Here is a 26,510-nt window from a genome sequence, read left to right on the forward strand (position 1 = left end):
TTATTCAAACATTTTTAAATACAATAAAATAAATTAAAATATTAAAAAACATACCGAACAAAATTTCAAATTCATTTGCGATAAATTTGAAATTTTATTATATTTTATCATTTACGATAATTTTTGTATAAAAACATTTTAATTAAACTCTAATTATCATTTTTATTCGAACAAATATTGATTTTTACGAAATACTAATTTTAAATTTTTTTAATTGCGCATTGCTATATTTTTAGCCGTTCTAAATTGATCTATAAACATTTTAATAACTTTGTAATTAGTATCTCAAATCTTAATTCAATTTCTTTATTATTATTATTATTATTATTATTATTATTATTATTATTTTGGGTTTGAAATATAAGCCAAATATAAAAAAATAAATAACAATAGCTTTAAAATTGAAAAGTTGATTGGGACTATCGAAGGAAACTTTACTTTTTCCTAATATTATTTTAATAAAACATGTTGGACAATATATATATATATATATATATATATATATATAATAATTAGCAATTTAATTAAATAAGTTGTTTTTTGTTCTTATTTTCCTCCCTCTTTCAAAGTCCATTTTCATGGATCACCTACTTCTTAAACACAATTAATTAATTATTTATTACCTTTTAAAAGTGCTTTCAAATATACTGTCTTGATTTTATATGTCATCCATAAACTATTTTTCAAAAGTAGTTTTGAAACACAAAATATATGGTCAAATTCTTTGACCCTTCACTCTCATTTTGAGCCTATATTTTATTTGTAATTTTGTTTCTACTTCACTATCTACAAATTACCATTATGTGATTTTTTATTAATAGAGAAATAAAAATAGATGATATTATTATTTTGTTAGTTGTTGAATCAAAATTTAATTGTTAATATAAAATAGGAAAATTTAATGAAATTACAGAGGCAACAGTCATTTTTTTAAAAAAAAATTTAAACCATATAATAAAATATATTAAATATTTAGAGGTCAAAACTATATTTTTAAAAGCAAATCATTTTTTTTAAACAAATTTATTTCAATAAATAGGGAGATGAAGTCAACAAATGTGGAAAATTTGAAACTTCAATCAATTGTCGTAAAATTCAGTGTCTAAAATAGTTTTAGAAAAAAAGGATTAAAAATCAACCCATTAAAATTGTATTTAAATTAAACAAATAACTATTTCACCATTTTAATTAAAGAAAATTTTTAATAATCGTAAATAAGTTAATGTTTATAAATTATAAACTTCAAATTCTATGATATTGAAATACAAAAAAAAAAAAAGAATAAAAAGAGATCTTCAACTTTAATAAAAGCAATAATTTGATCTTTAAATCTTTATTTGTGAGGATGATTTATAAAAATTTAATCTATGTATTTTTAAATTTATAACAATTAGTCAAACCATAAAAAATCTACGAAAAATTTCGACTATCGTCGTCTTTTATTTTTAAAAGTTAAGTCTCTTTGTATGTAACAATTGTTAATTTTTTTTTTCAAAATTTGATTTTAGTTTTAAAAACATCGGTATTCTACATGTTTTGCTTAAAGGTCTATTTCTATTACAAATTTAAAGATACATAGATTAAAGTTTAATAATAAATCTTTTTTAAAAATTTACTATTACCGACAAAATTGCTAAAAATACTTACAAATATAATCAAATATCACTTTCTATATATGAAAAATTAATATCAGTATTTATCATGAAATTTTACTATATTTTATAAATATTTTCGAACGTTTTAACCATTTATAATAATTTACATATTTAGAATCCATTATTTTTTAAATAAAAAACTAATAATTAATTTTTAAAAAAGAAATAAAGAAAAGAATGAAAATGCGAGAGAGTAGAAACCAGAAAGCAGTGGTGAATGTTAGAGAAAGGCAAAAATTCGGCTTTCACTACACATTTCCATTACATATCACAATCCTCTAAATCTCCATTCTCACCTTCTTCTTCTTCTTCTTCTTCTTCTTCTTCTTCTCCTTCTTCTTCTTCTTCTCTGTTTTCTTCAATTTCCCATTCATTTTCCCTGAGTTTCTCTTCAATTTTCTCCCCAAGATTCTTCTCATTTCCCCATATCCTCTTCAGAAATCCCCACTCTTTCTTCACTTTCCATGTCTTTGAAGAGTATAATTCAGGAAATGAGATCCAGGTCCCGCCGCGTCGTTCAGGATGGATCCACGCCCGAAGTCGGCGACGCTTTGGCGCAGAGCTGTTGGGCTTACATGCCTCAGGAGTTGTTGAGAGAGGTCTTGGTTAGAATCGAGAGTTCTGAGAATGCTTGGCCTCCGCGGAAGACCGTGGTGGCCTGCGCTGGAGTTTGCCGGAGTTGGAGACGGATTACTAAGGAGATTGTAAAAACTCCTGAGGTTTCTGCTAGATTGACGTTTCCTATTTCTGTTAAACAGGTTTAATTCTTATTTCTTAATTGTTTTGCATTGATTTTCGATTTTATGTTCTAATTTACTGTTTCTTAATGTAGTTCGCGTTTATGTGTTGTAATCGTGTTATCTTCTTCAATTTACTGTCTGCTTGTTTATTGTTCCTGAAATTCAGCGGGAGTATTTCTCGGTTAGGCTGTTGATTGTTCATGATTAGATTTTCCTTTTTTAGATTCACATAAACTGTTATCCTGTTTATCTTTTCCTGTAGGGCATATTTCTGGAGTGTCATCCAGGTTAAACATATTCTAAGAATTATAAACGAGTCTTCTAGTTCAAGATTTGGGATGAGGATGAACAATAATATAATTAACAGTTCCTTTATTGATCGGTATTTAAACTCTATTAGGTTTAGGTTTAGCTGGAATTGATTGGGACTGGAAAGTTTTCTTTAATGATATAAAGAGAACTGGCGTGCACCCTTTTTTAATAAATAATTTTAATTTTAATTTTTCATTCACATAAAAGAAATCACATCGAATTTGTATATTATAGTCATAAGCAACATCATTTTGTTACAAGATGGACCAAAATGAGCTTAGCTTAGTTCATTAGCAATTGATATAGTCCTAGATGTTGGAGGTTCAATTCCCTTGATTGCTGTATTAAAAAGAAAAATAACTGCTTATGGAGATATAAGGTGAGTTGTGAAAAATTAAACTCTTGTTTGTTAGCCTGATTTAGTGCTGCCATATGCGACATCTCATAAACTTCCAGTTCCACAAATTTGTTATTTTTACGTTTGGAAATTTCCAACAAAAGGTATTGCTAACTTTAAGGGACCACGTTTAGCTGCAATACTTTAGGTCCACTCTAGTTATTGGCTTCTACTTTTTAAGAGTGCTGTTCACTATTTTTTTTTCTAGTATTCATTTCAAAATACAGGGACAACTGGTTGAGTGTCTCATAAGTTTATACATTATTGCAGCTCCAATTTCTGGTGAAGAAATTAATTACTTGGGCCACTTGATTTTCCTTTCTGGAATTTATGATGCATATATTCTTACCTACCCACAAATTGACGTACTTATTTAATTGGCTCTAAAACTACTGAGAATTATTTAATTAGTAGTGAGATTATATTTAGATTTATTTAAGTTTGTGCGTCACTACATTCCTTCATATCTTGATGTTTTCTTTTTTGGTCTTGGCAGCCTGGTCCAAGGGATTTGCTTCTTCATTGCTTCATAAAACGGAATCGATCCGCACAAACTTATTGCCTTTACCTTAGTTTGACTAGTGGTAAGCTTCCATCGCTACAGCAAGTTGCTTGGCACTTTCCTTCTTTATTCTTTCGGCGGTTTATTCGATTAATTGCTAGATTATTATTTTAAAAAGTTATTCAGGTGATTTAACTCTTTGCTTATCGCTACTTTTGTATCTTCCTAGGATAGTGACCCCATTTTTTTAATTTTTATTGATTATATACAATGATCTTTTATGGGGTAAAAAGGGGAATGGGAGCATATATAAAGTCGCTCATTTTTGGCCTTGGGTTTTGGCGACAGCACTTGCTGACGATGGAAAGTTTCTTCTTGCTGCCCGTAAATGTCGACGGGCCACCTGCACTGATTATATAATATCTTTGCATGCTGATGACATGTCCAAGGCAAGTGGCACCTTTGTTGGAAAATTGAGGTAGGGCTTCAGGAAGTGTTTGATGTTGATAGTACAATTTTTTTTAATATTAACCCAAATATTAATTTATTTTTCTTTTAAAGATCTAATTTTTTAGGAACAAAGTTCACCATCTTTGATGGACAGCCACCTCATGCAGGAGCCAAAATTTCAAAGAGTCGTTCCTCTAGGCTCGTGGGCCTGAAACAAGTATCACCTAAAGTTCCTGCCGGCAACTACCCTGTGGCTCACATCTCATATGAATTAAATGTCTTGGGTTCAAGGTACGTATCAGGAGGCGACACACACCCCCTCTACAAAGTGATCTGTTATCGTGTTGTATTATTGATAATGACGAAAGCACAAGTAAATAAACAGATCTCTCCTATAAAAGAATTGTTGTCATTGTATGTAATATGTGTAGTACTTTATGCTGAATGACGATACGCACCAATCTGCTTTTTTTTGCTTGTTTCTCTTTTTGGCTTGACGTATGTAGTAGAGAGGCTAATATGGTTTGTTTTACTTGCAGGGGTCCAAGGAGAATGCATTGTGTAATGGATGCTATTCCTGCCTCTTCTATCGAGCCAGGAGGGGTGGCTCCAATACAGACTGAATTCTCGCCGAGCCGTATAGATTTTCTTCCATCATTGCGATTTTCCTGGTCAAAATCGAATCACACAGACAATCAACCATCGGGATCTTCAACTAATCAGAAAGATGGAGTTCTAGTGCTTAGGAACAAGGCGCCTCGGTGGCACGAACAGCTCCAATGTTGGTGTTTGAACTTCCATGGGCGAGTGACAATCGCTTCTGTGAAAAATTTTCAATTAGTAGCTTCACCTGAAAATGGAGTTGCCGGACCTGAACATGAGAAGATAATCCTTCAATTTGGAAAAGTAGGAAAGGATATATTTACTATGGACTACAGATATCCAATCTCAGCGTTTCAAGCTTTTGCCATCTGTCTCAGTAGCTTTGACACAAAGATCGCTTGTGAATGACACATCTCTGATCAGGTTTTACACAAATTTCAAATTTCAAATTTCATCTTTTTGGAAGAAAAGCTTATATTTTAACCTTTTGGGGGATTTGTTGACCATTACTCTGACTCTCTGGTTATTTTCTATGAATCAATAGGACCATGTTAGAGCAAGCAGTGAAATTTTCTCTCAACAACAAAAGCTATGGAGTGAACATAAATGGGTTTAACAATTAACGATATCATGAAAGACCCTTGAATTGAATGGGAAGGAAGAAGTGGGGGCTTAATTGGAAGCCAGGCTTTGAATTTCACAGCTCATATCCCCAATTTTTGGTAACTTTTTTGTGTCTACAGTACACATTAAATATTTATTTTCTTTGATGTATATATCAACTCTTTTTGTGTATTATCTGATTCCTATATAATAATTTATATACTTTTAGGTTCTTGGTCTTTTTATCTTTCATTTTGTGTTTGAGTTCGTTTGTGTTCATCTTTGACTGTTTTTACGTCATTGGATTCTGCCTCGATGACGTCTACCCCCTTTGTTAGTGACGATGACCGAATGCTGAGGAATCTTCGATGATTGAAGCAAATTTTAAGGTACGCCATTTTTTTCTACATTGATTATGATTTTTGAAAATTGTGTTGGTTCTCTTAATGTCTTAATCATATTTTTATCTTCACCATGTAAGACTTGTGAATTTGCATTACAAAAACAAAAAAATGAATTAGTGTTTATAGTTTTAATATTAAAAACAAAAAATGAAATAGTATTTATAGTTTTAATTTTAAAAACAAAATGGTTCTCAAAGAGAGTCTAAATAAGGAAGGAAGGAAGGAAGGAAATGTTGGAACTCTAAAGAAAGATGAGTGGTGAAAGATAATAATTTTCATAACTTTCATTATCTTAGAGATTTGAGGTAGAAGGGTTCTCTAGATGGATGGTACTGTTCTTGTTGTTGGTTTTATGGCAGTTTTGGTGTTAGGTTTCGATATTTTGACTTGACCTTAAATCAGTTGTGTGATGTCCTTTCGGGGGACATACTATTAAATTTAATCGGCTTGTGTGATGCTCAAGTTGGCGTAAATTTTTATTTTTTATGGTATTATTATTATTATTTTAAAAGGAATGTGTCAATTTTGCATAGACAACAATTTTGGAATTGAATTCAGTTGGAAAACCATCAAGTTTAAAATGGAGCAACTCAACTAGAAACTAGAAAATTAGTAAAGCAAATGTTAAACTTGACATTATAATTGTATCAAATCGTTCTTCAATCTTCATATTAATTTCAGGATGAAATTCCACCTCAAGATTATAACGAATACAGCAGGACCGAAAAACTGTTATAAATAAGGTTCCGTTTTTTAGAAATTATAATAAAATGAATTTGTTGCCAATTTTTTGAAGTATGAAAACTAGAGTTTGGAGATTTGAACCACAAAATTTGTGGTTACTGATACACTCATGTAAAGCTCTTCTCCCTCCGCAACTATTTCACAATGAAGAATACTAGATATATCATATAATAATATATAGCACCTCGGCATATTCATAAATTATACCAGTAATTCAGTTGGGATTAAACTCAAAATAATAACAATAATATATATATATATATATATATATATATATATATATATATATATATATATATATATATATATATATATATATATATATATATATATATATAATACATACATACATACAGAAAAGGTCACAGTGGGGATTGATAGTTGGGAAAACAGCGATCCTTATGAAATTTGAATATGCATGTAGTTATATAAGTTTGCTGTTCCCAACTTCTTTAAAAGTAAACAATTTTGGGATGCAGTTTTTAATTTAAGGAGAGAATTGTGAGGAACAACTCAAAACATGGTAATGAGAAGTACCCAAATTTTCTTTTATTTATTGATACAAATTTAACTAATCGAGTCTAATGACCAACAACACACCTGAGGAATATGGGATAAAAAGTGAGATTGTATGAAGAGTAGAGAGTTATAAAGTTTAGAGAGTTGTAGATTGTTGAATTAGTATAAAATTGATGTTTTAATAGTGGAACCTATGGCAAGTTTTTGAACAAGCAAGAAGTAAATTCACAAATCCTCCGACTCTTTAGGTCAAATACATTTAAATGTTTAAATGATAGGACAAACAAAATTCCAAACTTGGTTGGAAAAGTTTCTAACACCTTAAAAGAAAACTTAAAAACAACCGGATGATATACTCAGCTAATCGATATCATCGAAAGAATTTTCTATTTTTATCTTTTCTTTCTTGGGTTAAATCAAAGTTATAAACAACGCCTCAAGGTCAAAGTTTCGATTCCTATTTTAGAAAATAAAAATAACAGAGAGACTCTTACATTCAAATTCACTGTAAATTTGAAAAAGTTCTACAACTAAATAATCAAAGAGAGCAGAAGTTTACTTGAATTTGGAAAGCCTTCGGGTCCTATGTAGCAATGGAATCCTAAAAGGACCGCTAAAAGGATTTCCAAGGACAAATTTATTGATATTTCAGTAAGCTTGTTTTATAGCACAGTGAAGAGAATATGGGAAAGGGTAAAAGAAAATAAAAGAAAGAAAGCAAAAAAAAAAAAAAAAGATATACAAACCAGTGACCATCTGATCTTACAAAATTATAGAAACTGAAAATTAAAAAAGAGAAATGATATACTCTTTACCTCTCCATAGAATTCAATCGAATTTCCCGGGTTTGCCCTTAGAAATGATGGATGAAGATCTCTAAAAGATTTGAAGTTGTCGAAACCGATTTAAGTGAATTAGATCCGAACAGAACTCTTATCTTTTCGTAAGTCCTTAGATGATTTTGATGAATGCCCGTCACCTGCTGTGTGTTTTTTCCTTCTTGGAGCACCAACAGCAGCTGGGTCCATCAAAGGACCAGACCATGTGTGAATGTTTGCTTTTGGATACGAGAAATTCATCGTGCTAAATGGAACGTCGGGAGGATCGTAGATTGGATCAATGTGATGCGAAGATGCTAGAGGGTAGCCAAGTGCTCCATCTTGATGTGGAGGAGGAAACTTTTCACTCTTGCTCTTCGCATTCGCGTGTGTTATGAGACGCCGCCTCTGTAGAGAGCACCAATTTCATTAACAAAGAGAATCAAATCAATCATATGAATGTTATGTTTTAAAAACATGGGGTAATAGCAAAATTGTGTGCGGTGAGAGATAGGGATAAATGAACTATAAGTCATACATCAAGATTGGCTTGAAGCTCAGCATTGGCTTCTGGAGCAGGTATTGCACGAACAGCTCGATCACGTGCTCGTGATTTCTTCACCCCATCTACATTGCTTCTGCCAGCAGCCCTTAGCCTGCATTCACAAAGCTCAAAGTCAGAAAAACAACACAACCAAAATTGCAAGAAATGTAGAAACATTTTATCAACAAAGCTATTCTAATATTTATTAATCCTTGTTTGCAGAAATAAGAAGTTGAGTCTCAATCCATCATCGACCTTCTTGCTTCTTCATCCCGCAATTTTGCATCCATTTCCTTGCTTGGAGGATACTTGGGGAGGCTGGAAGGCTCACAAGCATATGGTTTGGTAGTGAAAAACTGCAGAATAGAAGAAAGTTAACAAAATGTCAATATACAAGAGAAGTAGAGCAAGAGCTATGACAAATAAAAGAGATCTAGTAACAAGTGCTTTTCTTTCTCCAGGTCGAGGGAGGGGGACAGGAATATATGTCGACGAAGAATAACAGGGTAAAAAACTCTATTCCGCAATCACGAGGCGGAGATCTAATAGTGAAAACTATTAGCCATGGAGCAAGATGCCATCTCTCAATCTACAGCAAGACCAAGCTTGCATGGCCAAAATAATAGAGTTTCACATAACTCTGTTTTAGTCCAAAGGTCTATACCGCCAATTGTTTTTTGGCCGGTTTAAACTTGGCTCATAATTTTTTTTTGTGGTTAAATGAAAAATTTGGTCCACAAACTTTCATGTTTGTGTCTAATAGGTCTCAGAACTTAATCAAATATGCCTCTAACTTTTCGATCTTATATCTAATGGGCCAATCCTTAGGTATATTCAACCTTTACAAAATGAAGTAATCTATTATATAAAAAATCGTTGGAATTTGTGTCTAATAGAACATTAAACTTTCAATTTCATGTGCAAGGACGTATGTTTGTAAATTCTAAAATATGTAAAAAGAGGTCGTCTTACTAGGAACTAAATTGAAAGTTCAAGAAGTTATTAGATAAAATAATAAAAGAGTTCATGACCTTATCATACATTTGAAATTTTTTTCTATTTGACATATGCTTTAAACTTAAGATTAAACTTGTAATTTAATTTTCTTTATTTCAACCAGAATGTCTCGCGTAACAAACAACTGCTCAGATCTAGATTCAGTTATTCCTTATTTTCATTCCATTTCAAAGAAACTTCATAAGTTAAGATCTACTAGACCAAAGTTGACCTATTTTCTGAGCAATCCTAAGTTCCTACTCCCTTCCCCTCATCAAAGAAAGAGATCTGGTTTTTGCTATTAAGATTGGCTTGGCTATGGCTTGCTTCTAAATAATTTTGTTGGAAAGGTTAAAGAAACAGTGATTGCTATACCTAACATGAAGAAATTCGGAAGAGTAACAAAGCTGGGACAAGAAAAGAACTGAGGCAGAACGGTACAGTACATAAAGACCGAAGAGCAAAAATGATGCAGTTTGTGAATGATACAGCTAATGTATGAAGCAAACTCACTTCACTGTTTAAAGCAGCAGTGGCGGTCTGGCGTTCAGCTGGATCGATTGCAAGAAGTGTCTCGATAAGTGGCAGAGACGATGGTGGGAAGTCTTTAAATGTCTCTGTTATGCATCTCTTGTATGAATGTTGAGGTCTGAATATGGTTGCATGAGGCAACCTTGACTTTTTCCAGTATTCATCTGTAGGAGAGCCACATAACTTGAATATCTTATGTAGCTGCTCGACCTGGGAAAGTGTCAAACGATAATTAGCAATGACTAAACCGAATATGCTCAATCATGAAAGAAGCGAAGAAATTTAAAAAATATGGCCTTATACAAGATCAAAGGCCCCATTTGATGAACTGAAGACAAAAAGTAAAACGGACTAGTAAAGGGCTTTACCTCTGTGCGACCGGGCATTATAGGCTTTCCGGCTAACAGCTCAGCTAAAATGCAGCCAGCACTCCAAAGGTCTACGCCAACACCATAATCAGTGGCTCCAAGAAGAAGTTCGGGAGGTCGATACCATAGAGTAACCACCCTACTTGTCATTGGCTGCTTGTGGTTGGGATCAAAGACCGAAGCCAATCCAAAATCCGCTATCTTAAGGATCCCATCATTACCAATCAGAAGATTAGATCCCTTTATATCACGATGCAGCACGTGGCGGTTGTGACAGTGTTCGAGCCCTGATAACAATTGGTTCATGTAACATTTAACCTGCTAAGCCCATTTGAAGAATTAGAACTAGAAACTAATCCATCCAAACGAACGTATCAGATCTTATAAAGAAACCAAACAACATAGTATCTTCACACCTGCGGTTCTGTAAACTTGATCGTGGGGCTCGCAGCAAGTCCAGCCAAATCGTGCTCCATGTATTCAAATACAAGATATAAACTACACGACATCCGGGACGTCACCAAACCTTCGAGTTTTACAACATTGGGATGATCCAAACGCCGCAGGATGAGAATCTCTCGGGCCATAAATCTCACACTCTCAGGCTCCAAATTGTCAAAACGAACTTTCTTTAGAGCCACAATCTTCCCTGTCAAAGTATCCCTTGCTTTGTACACATTACTATACGTCCCTTGCCCAATCTGTTCAACAACATTATGTATAACTTTGAGGAATTCCAATCTTGTTCATAAAAATTAAAGAGGAACAAAACTAAACCATAATTCAAACATGGTGATTTCAAAGAGAGATATGGCCATATTTAGGAAGTACAAACATCAAAGAAACTCTCCCCCTTCAATTCTAGCCATTAATTTCATATTTTCAACTAAAACTCAAAACTCTAATCAGTCAAAATTCCGTTCCTAGAAGAGAAGGAGGGAAAATACTTTATCAAGCTTCTCAAAAGAGTCAGCACGGCGAGGAATCCATCCGTTGATAGCTTCCCCGGCGACAGCAGAGAGCCAAGACGGCCAACCGGCGGCAACTTGCTCCCCATGCACATGTTTTGGCGGATTACTCGATCTCGGATTCGGCCGTCGCCGCCGCTCACTTCTCTGCCTCGAACCTCTATCATCTTCAACCTCCTTCCTACTTCCACCATTACGAGCATTGTTAACCTGAACCTGAACAACCTCCGGCTTAACAGAAACCCTAATTTCCTCCTCTGCCTTCTGTCTTCTCTCTTCCTCCTCTTTCTGGACGGGATCCTCAGACACCTCTCGCCCAAAAACACACCCCATTAAAATGAAACCACAACAGAAAACTCATTGAACCATTCATTCCCCCATTACATTCCGGCAAATTTGTGTCCGGCAAAAACCCAGATGAAAAAAAAAGGATGATCTGAGAAAAACCCAAAAGAAAACCCTAATGATTTTTGCTTTTGGAAGAGGGGAAAATGGGGGATGAAACCAAGTATGAAAGTGAAAATAATATAAGGAGAAAGATTTTTGTAGACAAAAGTAATAGAAAGCAATGATTTGGAGTTGGCCACAAATGCTGCCACTCCCTACTCAATTTTTTTGAAAACAATCACAGCTTCAAATACACACCAAAAAGTACCAACCCATTCATTTTCATTTCATTTTTCTTTCTTTTTTTATTCATATCAAACAGTAAAACTTCACCAAAAAATACAACAAAATCCTCAACTTTTGGGTCTCCCTCAGTTCAAGTTCAGTCACTGAACTCAGAGAGAGAAGAAGAAGATGGGTTTATTTTATTATTATTATTATTTTAAATTCTTATTAAATTAATGATATTTTATATGTTTACTTTTTGGGAATTTGGAGTTCAGCAGAGAGAAAAAGAGGGATTTTGTATAGAGAAAGAAAGAATGTTAGAAGAGAAGAGAAGGAAGAGAGAGAGAGAAGGTTGTGAATCTGTTTTTTTATTTCTTCTTGTTTAACCTATGAGAAGGGAGCGCGTGTTATTGGAATACGTGGCGGGATGGTAATGGAGAGGAGCATGGGGATTGGATGTGAGGGTCCGTAGAGGAGTGAGGGGAAGAGAGTGATTTCATGGGGATCTATCCTCATGGAAGTGCTGACCTGGCAAAGTACTGTTCACTTTCTTTTTTGCACACTCTGTGTTTCTCGGACAACGCACCACTCCCTCCAATCACCTCTTTTTTTCCTTTCCTTTCTTTTATTTTCTTTAAATATTTCTTCTTTGTTTTTTTATATTGTTTTCTTCATTTTTGTCTTTTTTTTTTAAGGAAAATTATAAAAAACCATAAAGTCAGAAACAAATATTTGCAAATTCTATCCTACAATTAAGTGTGATTTCTTTTCGTTGTTTCGATTTTGCATGAAATATAAATAGTTTGTATTTTTAATTACTTTTAAAAAATGATCATTTTAATATTTATTTGTAAACCTTTAGTACCTTGATGAATATGTATGAAGAAATTTAGTGGATAAATTGTCTTACTAGAATTTGGATCGAAAAATTAGGTAAAATGAGAGTGAAGTGCCCGAATGGCTATAGATTATAAAATTACAACTAAAAGTAGGGGTGAAAACGGATCGATTAGGTAGCTAAACCGAACTTAATCCATTTTTTTTATTGTCTTTGTGTAAAACTGAACTGAATTGATTTATTGGTTCAAATCGAACCGTATCATTTCCATCATGCCAAATTATATTTTCGAAATTGAATCCGATTTGAACCAAATAAATTAAGTTTCAAATTTTCTTTACGACGGACCATGCATAATTTTTTGGTTTTCCCAAGTTTTCAGTTTAGTTTTGAGACACGATTTAATTTTTTGGGTTCGAAAGCACAGTATATCTATTTTACAAAGGATATTACATAATTTGTATACTGCATATTCTCATTCTACGAAATTTAATATTTATCATAATTGCTTGTGTGTTTATTGTTTTTGCAAATATGTATAAGAAAAAAAAAGTATTTCAACTTTACTACAATATTTTATAACTTTAAGGTGTCTCGTTAACTTATTGTCATCATGGGTTAATTTCACATTTGTTGCTAATCATTATAAAATGTGTGACAAAATATGTAACAAATCTTCTTTCTAATATTTAGAGGGGAAAAATATAATGTTTGAATAGAAATGAGAATCTATTAAATACGTATATATCTTTCTGGAAACTACAAGCGATAGTGCGGAAAGATTCGAATTTTAAACCTCTTGATCACGAGCGGTACACCTTGACAGAAAGTAAAGGGAGGAAAAAGTACCCTGAAAAAATGTCCTCAACCCCACAAAAGAGGGAATAATAAAACAACATTCCATATACTCTTAGGGAAGAATAGGTAAGAATCATTGTGAATGATTCCCAACTTTAATGGGATACGAACCAAGAACCATTCTTTATTTCTTAATTGAAGTGTCTATTCATTGCAGTTCTTCAACTGCAAATCAATTTGACATCTAATACAATTAAATTAAATTTCTCTAACAAGAATTATATTAGACCCTAAAAGGCTATAAAAATCAAACCATCAAGTTTTGGAAGAATATATCTAATCTATGTCACAAACAATGGACAAAAACAAAGGGAGAATAAGGCAGTAAAAAGGTTGGTGAGTCTAAATTGACATTCAACAGAGCATCCTGAAAAAGAAGTTATTCGAAAACGAACCACGGTTACAAGTTACAATATGTTAGCTTCCAACTTCAATAGTTAGCTAATACTTGAACAAAAATGAAGTGAAGGATAGTTGTTTTCCAAAGAACAAGTTTGAGTAAGGATTAATTTAACCGAAACTTGTGTTGGAAAATCTGGATCCTCGTCGTCGTTTTCAACAGTTGAAGATAGGAAAAACTTCAAGGCAAGAGAAGTAGAGGGTGGGGTTAGGTGCAATGTCATCCCCATCTGGTTTTTGCTTGTTCCATATGAGACTTTACCATGCCAATACCCAAACAAAGCATATGAAATAGATTGTAAGCTTGGAGATGCTAAAACAGGTCAACTAATTGGGATTGTCAAAAAATATTGGAAATCATTGGATCTTTTATATTCCAAGTACAGCTTAAAAATTAAGCTACAATGACAAGTAATGGTTTTCCATTTCACATTTGGAAGTCAGAAATGAGTTGAGAGATCCCTGTTGCTGAAATAGGGAGATTTTGTACTTGAAGTCCAAGGGTAACAAGTTTTGATTCTTAAGGTATTTTCACTTCCACATTTATTCGGTTGAATTTTCAAGCATTCTTATGTGTAGGTATCAGCCATGTTGGAATAACGGGTATAACTGTTCAGTTTGGCGATGACTATTTTCTCCTCTTTGGAGGGCGTTAACTCTACTCACAACCGAACCGACTTCCAAATAAGAATAGGCTGAATCAAGTAAACCAGCTGAACTAAAACTATTATGATAGATTTTCACACATGAAAACAACTCCAACCAATCAGACGGTTCAACAAATCAATAGTACAGAACTATTATGATTTATGGATAGGCGCAGAGAGAATTTTAAGAAGCTAGGCGTAAGAAACTCGGGAGATGATGTATTTGAAGCTTTATTTCGACTGTAGTTTTAGACCTTTGATCCTTGTTCTTTAGCTTGTTTGCTTGCCTCCCTCATCATAGGCCAACAGTTTTCAATGGTTTCTTGTCTCTAAAAAACAGAAGTCTGTGTTCTATTTGCATTTTCCATTGCCATGGCAATACTTATAGCTACGGTTAAGACAGCAATGATGAGAGCTACTAAGGAGTCGCAAAATGTTTAATAATAATAATTTTCTCCCCACACTTTCAAGACCGTTTCTAGATTAAATTTCAGATTCTTGAAGAATAATCAACTTTTTCTATTGTTAATAATAGAAGAAACTGAGTCTTCATTGAGAAAAATAATCAACTCTAGAATGAAAACATAATAGAACACTTGAAGCAACAATTAATTAAGAAGATACCAAAAAATGATTATCTATCATGACTCAGCATGCTCGGCAGAAGAATCATCATGGATCAAAAAAATATGACACAATTCATTTCATAATGATATTGTTTTGAAGAGTAATGGTGACAATTTACAACCCTTCAGATATGCATGTTGAGTGGGGAAAAAAACTTGATAGGAACTCAGGCAACAGCGTGGATTCAGATAAAGAAACAACACACCTGCTTCACGTGTACCGTCCATCTCAAACTTGCAACTCCAAGGACCTGCTACTCTGCAGAAAATATCAAAAAACGCTCTGTTCACCTAATTCTTGACCAGCCATCCCTTCCCTGAGGACCCTTTCAAAGAAGTCTTCTAATGTGTCCTTTCCGTAACTTGGTGTTTTATCTGCACTGTACTCTCCAGTTTCAGGATCTAAAAGCAACATACTCTCAGCTGCATAATATCTTCCAATTTTCCCATACTCAGCAGCATCTTCCATTGCAGGAAAGAACTTGACAAGGAAATCGAGAACTCCAATGGCAAAATCCATAATCCCAATCGGTACTTTCAAGAAGTTCGGTTCTTTCCCCAACAGCCTAAACAAGATCTCACCTTGTTCTAACGGAGTCAACGCTTTCCCGGGGCCACCAATGGGCAAAACCTGATTGATTTTATCTTCACTCAACACACAATCTGCAATAAAAGAAGCCAAATCCTGCTCGCTGATTGGCTTGCACGCACACAACTTCCCATCCCCAAACATCACATATGGCTTACCATCTTTCACCAACTCAACTTGACCTCCTAAGCTCTTAAAGAAAGCAGTTGGTCTAACAATGCTGTATGTAAATCCACTATCTTCTTTAGCTGCTTCCATTAGCTCAGCCTCAAATTTGAGCTTAGCACGTTGGAATTCAAGAAGAGGTTTCTGCACACAAATTGCAGAAAGCAACACAAAATGAGAAGCCCCACGATTTCTTCCAGCCACTAAACTGTTCTTTGTAGCCTCATAATCAATTTTCCAAGAATCCTTTATGCCACCAGTTCGGCTAGCAAGGCAAGAAACCACAACATCAATAGGCACATCCAGATCCCCTAAAGATTTCTCCAAAACATCCAAATGGGACACATCTGAAAAACAAACATTAGCTCCTTTCAACTGATCAGATGTTCGTTCCTTACTGTTTCTACCTCTAATTCCACTCTTCTCCCTAGCAATGGCAATGACATTGAACCCTCTACTAACCAGCTCCTTAACCACAAAATTCCCGATATACCCAGTAGAACCCACTACCAAAACATTAGTATCTTTAGGGTTTTTGGCTCTAAACGAAGAATTAGTGGATTCAACAACTGGGGCCGAAGAAACTACAATGCGATTTCGTCCTTTCCTACTGAATTTGGGGGTTTGTGATAAACGTAAAGAAGAAGTTTGAAAAGAGAAAGAGAATGAACTCACCGGAATCCGATAGACGAAATGAGAAGATAAACGGGTTGAATTGATGGTATTCGCCGGCGAATGAAGGTTGAATCCGGCACCGACGGTGGAGCAAATGGACATTGTTTTTTAAGGTAGAACCGCCAGTGGAAATGAGTATGATGGCTTAAGCTCACAATCAACTCGGCGAAAATGGTGAGAAGTGAAAAGGGAAAGAAAGTATGATGAGAATGTGAGGCTGGAAATTCAGGGAGTCCCATGTCCTTCGTGTGTCAGTGAACTGTTTCGTGTGTAAAGATCCTGACGATAAGTGGTTTTCTCTTTTTCTTATCTTCATGCCTTATGTTCTTATCTCATGTATTTCTCATCTCTTCACCCAATAGAAATAAAATTAAAAATTTCAAAACTTTGTTTTTGCTAAAAATTACATAATGCATTTTACAATTTAATCTAAATGTCTAACCCAAAAAGAAATAAACGTATGTTGAATAAGAAAAACAAAATTTGGCTCTTTTATTAGACCTATTAAAGATATCCATTTTCTCAGGTAAGGTTAATTTTGAGGACCTACTTGGCCGCTCCTAACCAAGTCGAAGAATCTGCGTTTAGATGGAGAATGTAGGAGGAAAGTGAAAAAGAAAATTTTGCATGATTTTTATTTTCAAGAGCAAATTAATATTTTTAGACTCCACGTGTATAAATATTTGAATATCGGAATATGAAATTTTATTTTATGTAATTTAAGAGGTTTAAGAATTCTTTGCAGAGAGATCAAGATTTAAAGGAGGATTTATAAGCAATTAAACATTTAAATAAGAATGCAAAACAAACCATTTAAATGGAGAGTTTCACATTGATAGAAAATGGATGTGGCACAAAGGTAGAATTCACGTTCTTATTATAATACGCAGCTCCATGGACAACTTTATTATTACTAATCTTCTTTTAAGTGAAAATTATTGAGAATGCTCGATTAGAAAACTAAGAATTTAGTGTGGGAAATCGTTGAAATGAATTGCTTTTAGAATATGTCCTCTAGATCGTTTATAACTTAGTGTAGCTCAAACTCTTGTTAGAAAAATTTGTAAAAAATTGAAGTGTTTAAATATCACTCAAAATTACTTTTAGAACTCATTCAAAGTTTATTTGAACAATTTTTAATTAAAAAATTAAATAAAAATAGTTTTTAGAAAAGCACTTTTATCTCTAATCCAAATAGACCTCAATGAATATCTACTCCAAAAATAAACAAATAAATTCTTAAGTTTTAAGAGGCAATTCTATCCAACAACTCGAGTCCAGCTCAATTGTTTTAGCCATTACTTTGATCGAGATGGAAGCTTGCACTTTTCATTAAATAGCACGAAGAAAAAAAGATGAAGCGTATAAAGGTGTGCCCTTTTGATTTACTACTCTTTTCCTGAAGCTCTTGGATTATCTATTCAAAAGGTAGCTAAAATCCAGCAATTGCTAATTCTCTAAACCAACAGATTTAATAACAACACCCCAACTAAAACCTAATTAATTAAAGATACCCTTTGGATAATTACTAGAAATAGCAACACTAAAGAAGAAGATTGGCAGAAACCCAAGACTATGAGCCAAAAGCTCTAATTTACAAAATACACCAGTTAATGATGAGCATAGATATAACTACGACTTAGTACAAATCAAATCTGAATGAGCAACAGCAACATGTATTTACATTTTGATATCTGCATAAATAATCTACAAGCAATTATTTGAAGTACATTATGAAAAAACTATTAGCATATAGATTATTGCAGTTGCAGAATGCTTACGTGGAAGATGATGCTAAGGGTGTTTTCATTTTATGTGCTTTGCCGAGACCAGTGACCGGCAAAGGAATCACCTACAGAAACCTGAACTCGAAGAACCTCGTGGACGGCACCACGGCTAAGCACCCCAAGAACATCTTCCCCTTCTTCTGTCATGAGTTCTGCCAGAGAGACTCGACGAGTTTGTTGTTCGTCTCTCATACGGAATCCATAAAACCATCTTCCTAGCTTCCACCATTTCACACATATATGCCTTTCTGCTATCTTGCATCTTTGAAGTGCTTCCAGGATTTGATTGGCCTGCCAGAAGTTGGAAGTCAACTCAACAATTTCAGTATTTTCTTTCGTACCTGTTTTACTTAAAAAAAAAAAAAAAAATTCTAACCACTAAGGGGGCTCAGGCTCCTATAACTTGCGTTAAATAGAGTGGGCTATTATAACTACTTAACGTGGATCTCTCATTGTAATAGTTTAAAGTTTCCAATTGTCATAACGGCTACAGTTAAACTATTTAAAAACCTTCCATGTCTACATTGTACGATTTCGTAACCATTTTTTCTCCTCATTTGTAACTCATACTAAAATATTATGTAACCAAAATACAAACTATTATAACCCACACGCTACGACCTATAACAACCAATAGACAATAGTAACCAACTCAACTTCCCAAAGAGCTTCTAATAGTTCTTCGGCTTCAACATTGTACGTTCTGTGTATTTAATACCATAAATAATGGCCGAAAGGCAATTCAGAAGCTCCTAGCATTTGTCATCTAACCCCCTCCACCCCACACACATGAAAAAACAACACTGATTTAAATCCAGTTTTGGACTATAAGCTTTTACGTTGGTCTTTCAAGTTCAAAACGTTTTGTTATAGTCCCTGATATTTGCATAAAGAATCGGTCAAGTCCTTGCCAGTGACTTTTTACAAATTGTTTAGCAAAACCCCAACAAAGATATGTTCTTAGTTTGTTTATCTGACAAGCAACCGTCCATGTAAACAATAATTTGAAATTGTGTATATCTAATAGAGAAGTATCAAAGTTCAAAATAGATCCATTTTTTGATAGATGACAACAGAAAATTAATAGGAAAGACTAAAACTGCATTTTTTTTATGCAAAATAAGGGACTATGACAAATATTAGAAAGTTGATGGACTAAAATAAAACATTTGAAGATTTAAAGGATCAAAATGGAAACTAAAATAATGTTTATACCCACAGTTGATTAAGCTAAAATGGCAAAAGCAGCAGGACATACAGGGACTTGAAGCCAAATTCTACAGTAGTGTAAGCCAACCAAGTTCAGCAGCTCATTGAGTTGAGGTTTGAAAAGCACCATTTGAGCATCAACAAAACTAAGTTTCAAATCCCACAAGCCACCAATTGTCCTGAGATAGTCTCCACCCTCGATTGGGGTAGAGGGAGAGCATTGTTCTACAAACTTCACCGCTGCTTGGGCTCTTCCCAATATCTCAATATGTCTCTGAATGTAAAAGCTTTTCCATCCCTGCAAGACATTTCATTTTGTTTGTTCACAAGCAGAAGTATCAAAACGAATATACCAGAAAAGGCTTGACTATATGTCCAACAAGGTAATAATCCAACGAATGTTCAATAAAAGAAAAAAAAAACATTTTAGAAAGAAAATACGGGGAATAGTCGAAAGGGCTCATTCAACAATAGAATTAAACAAACTTTCAAATCCCTTAATTGCTCTCCAAAAACTAAAAAGTATAAGTGAATTCACCAATGAGCCAGACAAAGGTTAAGTTCAGACTCAAGGTATAAACGGGTGTACGTTTCCCTAAAAAGTTCAAACATGATGGAGAAAATTCAAAGGGCTGTAATTCAACTACATTTGAATTACGAACCAGAAAGAACAAAACAAGCTTCAAATCACTGGATTGATTTTCAAAAAGCTAAAAAATCCAAAAATCCATCAATGGAGGGATCATAAAGCCCAATATAAATAATAATATATTGGCAAGAAACAACGTCCTTATGATTTAATATCCTATAAATTTTCACGGCAACAAAACATAATATGATCAGAATTAGAGCAGCAATCCTAAAAGGACCAAATCATGAATGAGACAGACAGAACTCACATTCAACTCTAGATAACTATCCACTGCGTGTTTCATAAAATAGTCAAACCATTCAGTCAGCTACACTTGAATTAAGAGGAAGAAATAACAAAACAACCTTCCAAATCTCTCAATTGATTTGAAGAAACATAAATATTCAAAACGGGCAATATGGGGAACAAATTCCTAAATAGAGTAGAGCCAAACAGAAAGATCACCATGGAAATGGGGGATTGTGCGAGAGTTGAGGAAGAAGAACCATTGATATAAGGCCATCTTTCCCTCGCGAGAGATTCCCACAGGTAATCGGAATCGCAAAGTTGCCTACAAAACCGCGAACAACAGCCCAAAGAACAAATTTCCGATACCTTCGTTCCGAATCACAGCCCAAAATTCCACAGAGAAAGATCAATTAATCCCCAAACAATATTACAGTAAATTAAAAAAAAGGATCAAAATTACACAAAACTATATTGGAACCTGAAGGGAAGAAGCAATTTTCAGTGCAGTATCAGTGGGAAGATGATCAAAACCCATTTTCGATTGCTCTCAATTCGGTTATTTTATCGGGGAAAATTTGTTAATGGAGATTGAAACTGGTGAAGCCCTGGAACGATGAATTTCATGGAAAGAAGACAACCTAAGAAGGAAAGCCACCGATTGGATTGAATCCCTAACCGAGCTTGCTTCCGAACGGAGTATGCTGAAGTTGAGAACTGGAGGCGAAGCCTTTGACGATGGCGACACACGTGGCGAGTTCTCGTACGCACCAACTTTCACACGTAATTTGTTATTGGGAAATTGCTTTTCAACAGTTAAAAAAGAGCAAAGAGCAAATTCCAAAAACGTGTGTTTTTTATGCTCTCATCACCCTTATACTTTTTTAACTTTCAAAACTAAGATTCAAATATTCAAACTTATTCAAATTTAAAACTGAAATCCTTAAATTTAGAGTCTGTTTGATATGCCAAAATCAAATCTTTTAGACCTTTGTAATCTAAATAAAGTAATTTAAAAAAATAAAAAATCTCCAAACTTATTTTTTAAACTATCACCTCCCGATAATCTGTAATACTTAATAATTTATAGTTTTAAAATCACTTTCGAAATCAAACCTAACTATTAAAAATCAATTTTAAGAGTTTGTTACAAAACATAAATCTTATTGTTTAGAAATCAATTTTACAAAATCAATTCTACCTAAATCTTTTTTCTAAAATCACAACTACAACTATCATTCTCAAACACATACTTACATAGTTGTATGAGTTGAACATGTTATTATATACGTTTGGGGTTTGATTTTCGTAATTCATGGGTTCAAATTTTCAATTATTTGTGAATTTAAAGGTTCGATTTTAACACTTTAGAAATTTAGAGACTTAATTGTCATGATTAAAAGTTTACGAGTGTTATTATTAAATACTTTAAATTTATCCAAAATAACTTACTAAATGATTGAAAACGTATATAAAAAATATTATAATTTTCCAAGAGAATATGATGATTTTAGCTAAAATTATATAAATGGTAGAATTGCAACGCAACACATAAACTTAGGCCTTCTTCCATTTATTTATTAGGTAAAATTAATATGTGATTGTTAAAAATAAAGTTGAAAATTTGAATTTATCAAATGCTGTTTTCAAGTTTATAAACACTAAACACTATTAAAACTTAAAAGTTTAAAAAATCTTCGATTATAAATTGAATCCTTATATATTAATAAACTTTTAAAATTATCTAATAGGCTTTTGAAGTTTTAAGTTTGTTTTAAATAATTTTAAAGTGTTCTATGGCTTATCATTTGAAATATTAACACGAGAGTTTCTAAAATTAATAAACAACCTTCTTCACAAGGGAAAAATGAGCCAAGAAAAAAATCCTAACTATTAGTAGTTTATGCCCATCGCTTCAAATGTGGAAAACAACCTTCCTTTGTGTAGTTCGTATCTATTTTAGTTATTGATTTGATTTTTTAATCATTTGATTTTTTTTCAAAACTAAAAACTAACAAATCTGTGAAAAAAATACATATTTTTAGAATTAAAAATTATAAAAATAACATGAATTTATTCGACCATAATTAATTCACATTCATTATACTAAAAATAAACCAATCAACTTCAAATCACATATCGACTGAATTTAATTAACGATAATTACCCAACAACACCATATACAAACAAACTACATAAAATTCCTACTTCAAATACATCCCCTACAAGAACAACAAATTACTTTAAAATTCAAAACTTAAAATTTAGCTTTCTTTAGGGAACAAACCTATTTAGAAATTGGTGAAACCAGAAAACAAACACGAAACATTTACAAGTAAAATCCTAAAGCAGCAACACACGAGCGGTAACAAAGGGCCTAAAAAGAGGAGGAGGGCGTGAAGGCTGCAAGGCTGCATGCTACTTGCGAATCCGCGCATGGAGAGAGATAATAGATATCCAAATGAGGAACACCATAACAACGGAGGCGAAAAGGGAGGTAGCTAAAGCGCCGCCTACATGGCGGCAGAATTTATCGAAGGCGTAGCACACTTTGTCCCATTGAACATGTTTGTTCCCTTTTAAGCCTATGTATGCGACTCCACCTGCAGCTCCTGTGGCTGAGGCTACTACCCCCAATATCAACTATAGCAGGATGTTCAAATAATTTGATTAATTAATTAGAATAATACGATATTTTGAATGTAATTGGCGTAATTAGTTTAATGGTGGAATAGTAGAGTACCGTATCAAAAATGGCGTAATGAAGCAAGCACTTGGTAGAGCAATTCGGTTTAGCGATGACCAAAACAGAGGCGAGGCCGGTAGTCAGACTGTAAGACGCCGTCAACGATAACGCGGCTACGAAATAACTGTAAAATTTAATTCCACACCCTTTAATTTCATATTTATTTTTTTTAGAAAAATGCATTTAAAAAAAAAAAACAAATGAACTTCAAAAATCAAATATTTGTTTTAGAAAAAATAATTCTATTCAACGGAATTAAAATTAAAAATTATCAATTTCAAGAATGACCAAATAATATTTAATTAGTGTTGCTTTAGACTGTCGTTTTTTTAAACGGAAAATGTCAATTTACATCTTGAATACTCAAGATTCAATTTAGATCATGAACCAATCATTGTATTAATTTAAATTCTAAATTTTTGAAGTTGCGTTGTGTCAATCTAAACCGTCTATTATGTTTTATTTTAATACAATTATGAAAGTTGAAGATTTAAATTGATATAACTATTAGTTTGAAATTTAAATTGATATACAACCCCAAAGTTCAACATTTAAATTGATACAATAATTAATTCAAATCTAAATGAACACAACTTACAACATATTATACAATATGTAAATTGATGTTATATTTAAATCTAATTAAAACTAGCAAATTTTACCATCTTATCAAACCAAGTTAACTCAACTCATTTAAAATTGATCTCTCCCTTATTATGTTTCCTAAAAAAAAGTCATTATAAATGGAAAATTAGAAAGAAAAAAAATATATACAAAATAGAGTAAAATTTTACATTTCAATAATAGACATTGATAAACATTTCAAAAACAAATAATAATAATAACAATAATAATAATAATAATAATAATAATAATAATAATAATAATAATAATAATAATAATAATAATAATAATAATAAGTTTAAAATTTTAATTTTATTGAATTATCTAAATCCATTTTATTAGTCTCTATATTTTGTGATTTGTTATATTGAGATATTCTTCTATTTTGAAAGGTTGAATTTCATTTCTTGCATTTTAAATTAGTTACTATTGTTATTTTTTTTCAAGAAATCTAAAATACATATTTTAACCTATAAAAATAAGTAACAAAGGAATAGAGAAGTTGAAATTTGAATACAGAAATAAATATTTAAATACGTAGTTTGACTAAAATATATGAAATTAATATAAGAATCCATAAAATATAAAATATGAACTAAAAGTTGAACAAACTTGCATGGATGACAATGGATAAATTATAAACAAATAAATGAAAAATTAAGCTGGCTTATTCAAAATTTCTAAAGAAAAATTATGTTTGCGAATAATATTCTATTTTATTTCTTGGCTTTAGTTTTTAATTTTAAAAAATGAAAAGAAGAAGAACAAGAAGAAGAAGAAAGAAAGAGGTTTATGATTATGGAGTTGATTTTTGGACTATTTTGGTCACCAATCCTCTCGGTGGTCTTTCTTTATATTACTTTGGTATGCAAATTGCAAATAATATTTTTCAACTTTACTTTCGTACCTAATATATCAAATATATCTGAATATCATTCTTATAATGTAACGTATTAGTAGTATGGAATTAAATTTACCGTTAATCACTAATATAAGATTTTGAATAAATTGATGATTTAATATGATATCATCTTTTTCGGTGAATTATTGGTTTAATATCACAAATGGTTAATACATTCAATTTATTTTCACTTTAAAAAGTATTTTCCTTAATCTATATTCCTTACCTCTTTTGTTTATTTTGAAATTAAAAATATTATATAATATATATACTCTCACACACAGAGTTAGAAAATAGAGGGAAAAGAAATTATGAACATAATCTATATATACTCCTATTAAAATAATTTTTATACGGTTTTTCATTTTAGTTTTAGTTTGGGGATTCAAATTATAGATTATTTAGTCATTGATGTATTCACATATCGATTTAGTTATGCTTATTTTGAGAAAAAAAAACACACACACAATAAGAACAAAATGCTTATACCAATTAAAATTTACGACCTAAATTGTTGCTTTAATAAAAGTTTAGTGACAAAATTAAAAAAAATGTTCAGCTAAATTATAAGAAATATTCCTTTAAAAAGTTGCGACACTACATTTGAACAAACACTTTTTTTAAACATTCTAAAATAAAATTTCTTTAGAATCTAGACAACATAGAGATATGGTCCTGTTTTAGGTGTTATAGAACAAAAACTTAAATTAACATACACATACTTTTAAGTTACTGCTACACAGTTTTAAGTTTTGATTTTTGTTTGAATTTTTACTTTATAGTCTCGAAATGTTTATAAAAGTTAACGAATAATATCGTAACTTTTGAAGGTATAGTAATATTTTTCTAACGAAAAGTAATATTCAAAACAAATTAGTTAAATAAGTTTAAGAAAGAAAATGAATAATAATAATAACAATAATAACTCACCTGAAAGCAGGGGAATGGTCGAACTTGGCTTGGACAGGGATGCCCGGCGGGACACCCCGGAGTTTATTGACGACGGTTTGTTTACTGGTGACCATGACCACCATACTCGACACTGCCGCCGCGAAAACTACAAATCTCAGCACGACTCCGACTAGAAACAAGTTCACTCCACCACGAGCAGCGGTAGAAGGCGGCGCCTCCTTAGCAGACTCCGGCTCGGCTGAGGCCATTATGGGAAAGAAAACAAGAGAGGGAAAAGGGAAGGAAATTAATAATTAGTTTGGAAAAGAAATTAGATGGATGTAATTACGAAGGAGAGGAAAACTCGGAGGTGTATTATATATAGTTAATTAGGAATTAAGAAATGGATTAATATAATTTTTAATTTGGTTGGAGTTTCCTGCACGTCAACTGCAATGTGAACGTTGATGATTTACGTTCTTTTGAAGTCGAAATTGTGTATGAAAACAAGGAAATTTCTTATATCCTTTTTTCTTTTACAAATTAATTAAATATATTTATTTGGATTTTTATTTATTTATTTATGTATTGTTCATACAGATAGAGAAAAAAATAAAAATAAAAAAGAGATTCTGTGTATTGCACGAGAATTGACACGATCTTCCATTAAGATGAGAGGTTCGATCTTCCATTTCTATACTTTTTTTAAAAAGAATTTACTGTTTTAGTACACTTCAAATACATATTTCTTACAAATGTCAATAGACTTTTACAGGCGATATCGACTCTAAATACATCATAAAAATTAAATGTTGTCAATATTTTATTTAGATGAAACTTTACGAGAGAGAGAGAGAGAGATTAGGTAGAGTTACATTGAGTTTGACATCAAATAATGAAAGAAAGTTG

The 26,510-nt window shown here is 32.6% G+C and overlaps 5 protein-coding genes across 9 annotated transcripts; 1 reads left to right on the plus strand and 4 right to left on the minus strand.

Moving 5' to 3' along the window:
* The first annotated feature begins 1,796 nt into the window (after window positions 1-1,796).
* Window positions 1,797-9,097, plus strand: LOC103483793 (tubby-like F-box protein 3). Of its 4 annotated transcripts, XR_007821672.1 has the most exons (9): window positions 1,880-2,413; window positions 3,601-3,688; window positions 3,955-4,084; window positions 4,168-4,347; window positions 4,596-5,082; window positions 5,204-5,381; window positions 5,601-5,651; window positions 8,514-8,636; window positions 8,753-9,097. XR_007821672.1 is itself a non-coding variant. In XM_008440577.3 (6 exons), exons 1-5 carry the CDS (start codon window positions 2,120-2,122, stop codon window positions 5,065-5,067), a joined length of 1,164 nt encoding a protein of 387 aa, XP_008438799.1. In that variant the 5' UTR covers window positions 1,797-2,119; the 3' UTR covers window positions 5,068-5,082; window positions 5,204-5,501. The 4 variants fall into 4 exon arrangements, 1 of the variants encoding a protein (XP_008438799.1); XR_536607.3 differs by having other exon boundaries at window positions 8,514-9,097; XR_007821673.1 differs by lacking the exon at window positions 8,514-8,636.
* On the minus strand, window positions 7,484-12,104 carry LOC103483794 (probable serine/threonine-protein kinase At1g54610). Its single transcript, XM_008440579.3, has 7 exons — window positions 11,134-12,104; window positions 10,603-10,887; window positions 10,187-10,504; window positions 9,801-10,028; window positions 8,547-8,647; window positions 8,286-8,403; window positions 7,484-8,155 (listed from the first exon to the last, which is right to left on the minus strand). The coding sequence occupies exons 1-7, from the start codon at window positions 11,485-11,487 to the stop codon at window positions 7,844-7,846; spliced, it is 1,716 nt and encodes a 571-aa protein (XP_008438801.1). The 5' UTR covers window positions 11,488-12,104; the 3' UTR covers window positions 7,484-7,843.
* A 1,678-nt stretch (window positions 12,105-13,782) lies between these two features.
* On the minus strand, window positions 13,783-16,668 carry LOC103483795 (divinyl chlorophyllide a 8-vinyl-reductase, chloroplastic). Its single transcript, XM_008440580.3, has 2 exons — window positions 15,344-16,668; window positions 13,783-14,120 (listed from the first exon to the last, which is right to left on the minus strand). Exon 1 carries the CDS (start codon window positions 16,666-16,668, stop codon window positions 15,409-15,411), a length of 1,260 nt encoding a protein of 419 aa, XP_008438802.1. The 3' UTR covers window positions 13,783-14,120; window positions 15,344-15,408.
* Window positions 15,187-21,335, minus strand: LOC103483796 (uncharacterized). Of its 2 annotated transcripts, XM_051086148.1 has the most exons (5): window positions 20,921-21,225; window positions 20,659-20,808; window positions 19,612-19,860; window positions 18,348-18,644; window positions 18,123-18,260 (listed from the first exon to the last, which is right to left on the minus strand). In XM_051086148.1, exons 1-4 carry the CDS (start codon window positions 20,975-20,977, stop codon window positions 18,378-18,380), a joined length of 723 nt encoding a protein of 240 aa, XP_050942105.1. In that variant the 5' UTR covers window positions 20,978-21,225; the 3' UTR covers window positions 18,123-18,260; window positions 18,348-18,377. The 2 variants fall into 2 exon arrangements, with proteins under 2 accessions (XP_008438803.1, XP_050942105.1); XM_008440581.3 differs by having other exon boundaries at window positions 15,187-18,644; window positions 20,921-21,335.
* Window positions 21,336-22,565: 1,230 nt separating this feature from the next.
* Window positions 22,566-25,979, minus strand: LOC103483798 (CASP-like protein 1D1). Its single transcript, XM_008440582.3, has 3 exons — window positions 25,641-25,979; window positions 23,183-23,309; window positions 22,566-23,082 (listed from the first exon to the last, which is right to left on the minus strand). The coding sequence occupies exons 1-3, from the start codon at window positions 25,868-25,870 to the stop codon at window positions 22,858-22,860; spliced, it is 582 nt and encodes a 193-aa protein (XP_008438804.2). The 5' UTR covers window positions 25,871-25,979; the 3' UTR covers window positions 22,566-22,857.
* Window positions 25,980-26,510: the final 531 nt, after the last annotated feature.

This window comes from Cucumis melo, chromosome 6 (assembly GCF_025177605.1).
Source record: "Cucumis melo cultivar AY chromosome 6, USDA_Cmelo_AY_1.0, whole genome shotgun sequence".
Taxonomy (NCBI): Eukaryota; Viridiplantae; Streptophyta; class Magnoliopsida; order Cucurbitales; family Cucurbitaceae; genus Cucumis; species Cucumis melo.

Excerpts from the sequence above, each read along its gene's own strand:
- LOC103483793 (XM_008440577.3), top strand. The coding sequence starts at position 2,120 with ATGTCTTTGAAGAGTATAATTCAGGAAATGAGATCCAGGTCCCGCCGC. Across the intron at positions 2,414-3,600 it reads TTCCTATTTCTGTTAAACAG|CCTGGTCCAAGGGATTTGCT; the intron begins GTTTAATTCTTA and ends TGGTCTTGGCAG. Across the intron at positions 4,085-4,167 it reads ACCTTTGTTGGAAAATTGAG|ATCTAATTTTTTAGGAACAA; the intron begins GTAGGGCTTCAG and ends TTTCTTTTAAAG.
- LOC103483794 (XM_008440579.3), bottom strand. The coding sequence starts at position 11,487 with ATGGGGTGTGTTTTTGGGCGAGAGGTGTCTGAGGATCCCGTCCAGAAA. Across the intron at positions 10,888-11,133 it reads CTTTTGAGAAGCTTGATAAA|ATTGGGCAAGGGACGTATAG; the intron begins GTATTTTCCCTC and ends GTTGTTGAACAG. Across the intron at positions 8,648-9,800 it reads CTGCTGCTTTAAACAGTGAA|TTTTTCACTACCAAACCATA; the intron begins GTGAGTTTGCTT and ends TCTATTCTGCAG.
- LOC103483795 (XM_008440580.3), bottom strand. The coding sequence starts at position 16,668 with ATGTCCATTTGCTCCACCGTCGGTGCCGGATTCAACCTTCATTCGCCG.
- LOC103483796 (XM_008440581.3), bottom strand. The coding sequence starts at position 20,977 with ATGGGTTTTGATCATCTTCCCACTGATACTGCACTGAAAATTGCTTCT. Across the intron at positions 19,861-20,658 it reads CACAATCCCCCATTTCCATG|GGATGGAAAAGCTTTTACAT; the intron begins GTGATCTTTCTG and ends AATGTCTTGCAG. Across the intron at positions 18,645-19,611 it reads GAATTTGGCTTCAAGTCCCT|GCCAATCAAATCCTGGAAGC; the intron begins GTATGTCCTGCT and ends AACTTCTGGCAG.
- LOC103483798 (XM_008440582.3), bottom strand. The coding sequence starts at position 25,870 with ATGGCCTCAGCCGAGCCGGAGTCTGCTAAGGAGGCGCCGCCTTCTACC. Across the intron at positions 23,310-25,640 it reads GACCATTCCCCTGCTTTCAG|TTATTTCGTAGCCGCGTTAT; the intron begins GTGAGTTATTAT and ends TAAATTTTACAG. Across the intron at positions 23,083-23,182 it reads ATTACGCCATTTTTGATACG|TTGATATTGGGGGTAGTAGC; the intron begins GTACTCTACTAT and ends ATCCTGCTATAG.